Below are 5,610 nucleotides of genomic sequence, written 5' to 3'. Positions count from 1 at the left end.
ATATATATATATATATATATATATATATATATATATATATATATATATATATATATATATATATATATATCATTTTGTCACTGGGGAGCACAATAATTTTTATCCCTTCAATATCATTCTCATGACCATAAGAAGGCTTTATAATCACGTTTTTGATTATAAATCGGGGGAGAATTTGGTATGGCCATTCGAAATTGGATTTGTGACATTTTTAAAATTGAAGATTTTTGATAAAGCTTGTGGTATAATTATGAAGGTAGCTTTTACAGGGGAAATTCATCATCGAGCTCTGCTAAAGCTTTTACAAAGAAGTATCCTTTACATCGGAAGTTCTTCATCGAGCTCGGCTAAGGACTTGTTATATCTCTGACTTCTAGTATTTTCTCGATCAAGTGGCGTTACGAATCTTAAAGTTTGGGTTGTTACATGATATTTTTTTTGATGGCTTATATCATTAGCTTATTTGAAGATTATGTGTGATTCGTTGGTCTTTGGCATAGTTGGTTACTTTGAGAATTATGGAAATAAAATGGATGGCCGGTAGTCGACAAGTTGGGTCGAACTTTGGTAGGTCTGACGTGTTAGAAAGTCATGGTGTTTATCGGCAGTTCCTTGTGGAGATTTCATAGTAGATCTTATGGGTGGTTACAAGAACAGTTTCGAGTGAGTTAGGTTGTCAGTAATGGAGCTCTTTGTAGGAATCTTGGATTAATTGTTAGGTGATTGTATCCCTGAGCACGTGGGAGTATGAATGCAACCCATAATGTTCTTCTAGATTGACCACTAATATATGCCCGTGGGAGCGGTAGGATGGTGATGACTTGGCAGGAAGTCATGTGTGTATCTGAGAACCTGTACATGATTTCTGAGTTTGGGTTAGGTTGAAATTTTGGATCGAAATATTTTGAGTATGGTTATACTCAATTTAATGGTGTTCCTGTCAGAGACTTAGGATAAGTATGACGAATGAATGATCATCAACCATTATATTTGTCCATAGAAATTTTAGGTTGATGGGTTTCCAATCCTGTGAAGTATAAGTGAGTTTAGTCGCAGCTTTGGCATTTTCCTGGTTTGAGTAGTTTGCTATGACTTGGGTTGTACAATTGAAGGAAAGGGAGGTGGTTGTTGTAGTTAAATGTTTTCAAGTATTTGGATTGTTGCTGGCATCAGTTAGGTTCTGCATGGTATCTCGAGTTTTCAATATGAATATGTTAATTTTATAAAGCAATGGGAGGAAGCGTGTGAAATAGTGCTAGTACGGTTTTCAGAAATTCTAACCAAGGCAAATTTCGAGGACAAAATCCAATTTAGGTTGGGGATAATTGTAACACCTGGTTTTAGTGATGTTCTAATTTTGAGACATTGGGACGGTATTTGGTCAATTGATTGAGTTGGGCTTCAAAGCAATAGGTTTTAGGCCCTTTTCGGATATTTGCAACGTTGGATTAAGTGGTTAAAGCCCTTGATTTATGCCTTATAGCCATGGGAAAATTAAAAAGGTGATATCTTCAGTTTATTGCATGAATTAAGGATTTTATTTCGATATGTTTTTAGTCCAAAGTAACTAGATAAGATTGTGGAGCTCTTCAATACCTTTCCATTCATATAAACAATGCCATAAAAGAATTGAAATGACAAGGTTATGTATGTTTGAAGTTGAATTAGAATTTGGCGGGTTTTGCACTACGAAAGGCGTAGGAAAGCTACGCAGGGTGTAAATGTTGAAGGAGGAATGCATTTTTAAGGAGCTACATATGGTGTAAATTAAGCTATGCATGGCGTACCTGCTGACCAAAACCCTAACCCTAAGGTTTTGGGCCCTATTTTAGGGCTCTAACTTACTGGAACCCTTCCCATTACTAGCCTCCATCACCTCAAATCGTTCCTTTGAAACCCTTTCCACCAATTGTGAGTTTTGGGAGCCTTAATGTGATTTTGGGTGCATTCTTGAAGAAAGAGTCCATTGGAGGAGCAAGTGTGAGCTCCAAGCTTTGTAGATCTAGACGTTGCGCTGCATCACCTATCTCTAGAAGGTATAAAGCCTACATCTTGATGTTCCTTTTTGTTAGTTCTAATTAGTTCATGGGTTTTTATGCTTTTGTCACATAATCTTGGTCCTTGTGAGTATGGGTTACCCCAAACCATTTGAATGCCTCCTTATGATGTTTTTGAGGATATAAAGTCTTAAAAATGATAGATTGGTCACTTTCATCCCTCCATGCATGATTTCTTGAGCAATAGATAACTTTATGGAGCTAGGTTTTGGTATCTTGATCTTTGTGACCACACAAATGGATAAAGTTAGACTTTATGCATAAAGACATTTATTTAGATCAGATTTAGTAATTTGAGAGTTTGGCTTGCTCTATTAAGAGCTTAATAGAAGTTTTAGGACCAGGGGCACTAAGCAGGGCGGAATCTATGTATGCATGGCATAACTCTACGCAGGGCATATATTAGTTAGACAGGGCGTAAGTTAAGTTAGGGTGGACCGTTAAAGTTTTGGCCGATTTGACTTTTTGACTGAGTATTGGAAGGGAAAATGGTCTTTTTCCCAATGGAGGTTTAATTGTGAGCCTAGACCTTTCGTGGGATAGTCATTTCCTTAATTGTTAATTAGGGTTTTATAGTGGATATGTTTAGTAAGAGGAGGCTTGATATCGTTGGCTCGAGTGGGTGGTTTATCTTATCTTTAGGATTGAAGTGAGTTGTCCTCACTACACTTGTGGGTCAAAGGAACCAATGTGGGCCCACTAGGTTGTGTTATATATCCTTATATATAGGATGTTGTTATGCTATAGTGATCTGTTAGATTGGTAAATAAGAATGATTACCTGTATTTGTTGGTTATGGTTTATCTGTTGCATATGTCGACATAGTATGGTTGGGTTGAGGCTTTACTACTCTATGCTGTAAACCAACAAACCCGAGGCAATCCAATCCGATGACTGTGGGACAGGGCAATCCAGTCTGATGATTGTTGGACGGGGAAATCTAGTCCGATGACTATGGTCTGGGGTAATACAATCTGATAAATGTGATTCAGGTTTATCCAGTTCGATGACTATGGACCCGAGGGTAATCCAGTCCGATGAATGTGGACCCAATATGCATGTTTGTATATGTATTGTTGTGTGGGCTATTTTATAGAAACTCACTAAGTTTCGTGCTTACCTAGTTTTTTATAAATGTGTTTTAGGTGCCATCGATGATTGTGGGGATACGAATATTTGATCGTACACATCCTCTTACTGATTTATGTTTTGAGATTTTTTTGATACTCTGATTCTATGTATTTGATTTTAAAACAATGGTTTACTATCTTATGGCCTTGTGGGAATGTTTTATAAAAATGAAAAAAAAATTATCATGGTTTTTGGGATGTTACACATTAAATGTATGAGATGATGATTATTTATTTTATTCTTTTTAACAAACAAATTAAAATATTAAATTGATTTTTAATTAAAATTGTTTTTTTAAATTAATCTTACATTATTTTAAATTAAAATGTGTTGGTGAATATACTGCATGCATCTAATTTTTTTCATAACACTAAATTTGAATTTTACCATAAAAAAAGTTGGGACAACATGTAGATATATCTTTAGACATAGTTAGAGCTAACAGTACATAGTTAGACCTAACAACATGGCATCTGAAGATGAATTTATGGGTCCTTTGCAGACCTAACTAGTAGATTTACATGTTTCAATTATGAATGATTTAATTGGGGCCTCTTCAAGATGATACTAAAAATGAAACCACTTGTTTACTTTCTAAGTCCCATAAAGACATGAGTGTTTCATATAGATGCAGTTGGTGATCTTTTTCTATCAATCAAACTTATTGTTATATGTATGATCAATAAAGCATAACAATAAGACCTTTATGTGAATATTAACCCTCAAAAAGCTAAGTTTATCACAAAACATAAAGGTGGTTAATTTTTAAGGAATTTTATATCTAAAAATACTAAAATATAGCTTTTTTTGTTTTTATAGATGTTAATTAACTAGATGAACACACACAAACTTACTTTACGTACTCTAATCACACAAACACCAAAGTCTTTAATAATTATATAAAATAGCTACCAAGCATCCTCCTATAACTTGAACACAAACATTAACCTATAGAAATGAGAATGAACTCATTAAACACATCATTAACCACTTAAACATGATGTTTCTTTCATTATTATGTTTTCTAGTTAAAGCTAGGAATGTAACCTGGAGACCAGTCCTGGCTTTGTTCCATTGGGTTGATTGCATCATTGTTATCTTGATTCAGATGATTAGGAGGTCCAATTGGTGGGAAGTCTAGCCAACTCCAGTTACACCAGTTATCGTTGATCATCATGTTGACACCCTCAAAATCATTATTTTTGGATTTGACTTCCATATCTAGATCAAATTCATCAAAATTGAAAAAAATATGATCAAAAATCTTAATTTAACTAGCCGTTATTGATTCATCAAAATAAGATATACTATTTCGAATAAGAAACATACCATTTGGTAAAAAGCCAGAGTTGAAGTCATCCATAAATGTCATATCATTACCATTTGGTAAAGAAACATAAGAGCACAGAACTTCACTCTGTAGGTTGTCTATTGATTCAAAAATTATGCCAGTTGAAGGATTGGGTGGTTTGGTATATGAATCATCCAAAAATTCTTCTAGTTCTTTAGGGGGTCTATTTGGTGGGATTTCTAGCCAGCTGCAACTATCATTGTTCATCATGTTTAAATCCTTAAAAAATTTTGCTTGCGATTTAAGTCCCATATCTAACACATCAGGAAAATATTAGTTTATTGTCCATTAGAGATTTATTAGGAATTATATATTTCAAAAACAACAAACTTACCGATTAATGAAAATCTAGAGCTTGAGGCATCCATAGATGTCATGTAACTACCATTTGGTACAGATACTGTATCACAATTCACATTATTCATGTTAGTTGAAGAGTAAGTTGGTGTAATTGATGGAACAGATGAACGGATTGAAGGTATATATAGTTCAAAATTTTTAGAGGAAAAAGCTTCATCCATTTGAGAGATAGGATTCATGCCTAATGAAGTGATTTGTCGGGTTTTATCAAATAGAGGCATATAAGGTGAGCTCGAAAGAGATAGGTTTTGAGGGGGTGGCATTGTAAAGGTGAGACCATCATTCTTATAATTATCAAGGTTGGAATAAGGCATGAAATCAAGGTGATATGAAGAATTAAGTAGAAATGGGTAGCTCATTGGGTCCATTAGAGACATAAAGTCAAAGTGATTGTAATCAGGGTTTGCCTGAACTAAGGATGATAATGATGAAGCGGCCATGTTTGTTTGATGCAAAAAAGATGTTGAAGTGGGGATGCAATTGAAACTAGGGTGTTCTACATATGAGGAAGATAATGAAGATATGCTTGGGTTGAAATCAAGATTTTCAAGGAATGATGATGATGATGATGATGATGAAATATAAAGTTGTTTTTGGCTCTGTGGAGGTTTTTTTGGTTGCAGATGGAAAAATTCTCGACGCTTGATATGTTGATGAATTCCAGGAGGGTAAACAGGTAATCCATTACGAACTCGTCTTTTAAACCTGGCG

The 5,610-nt window shown here is 34.7% G+C and overlaps 1 protein-coding gene across 1 annotated transcript in view; it reads right to left on the bottom strand.

Annotated features, from left to right (window-relative positions):
- Positions 1-4,131: 4,131 nt before the first annotated feature.
- LOC111893371 (transcription factor MYB120) overlaps positions 4,132-5,610 on the bottom strand; it is a 5,175-nt gene continuing 3,696 nt past the window's right edge. Inside the window, exons 2-5 of the mRNA XM_023889437.1 lie at positions 4,874-5,610; positions 4,518-4,793; positions 4,236-4,409; positions 4,132-4,136 (exon numbers count right to left, since the gene is read on the bottom strand). The exon at positions 4,874-5,610 is cut by the window's right edge and continues 41 nt beyond it. Of these exons, the coding sequence (XP_023745205.1) occupies positions 4,132-4,136; positions 4,236-4,409; positions 4,518-4,793; positions 4,874-5,610 (1,192 nt within the window). The remainder of the gene's footprint in view (positions 4,137-4,235; positions 4,410-4,517; positions 4,794-4,873) is intronic.

Source organism: Lactuca sativa, chromosome 5 (assembly GCF_002870075.4).
Source record: "Lactuca sativa cultivar Salinas chromosome 5, Lsat_Salinas_v11, whole genome shotgun sequence".
NCBI classification, from domain to species: Eukaryota; Viridiplantae; Streptophyta; class Magnoliopsida; order Asterales; family Asteraceae; genus Lactuca; species Lactuca sativa.
The sequence above is the reverse complement of the archived record's forward strand: the minus strand, read 5'-3'. Positions and strand labels throughout refer to the sequence as shown.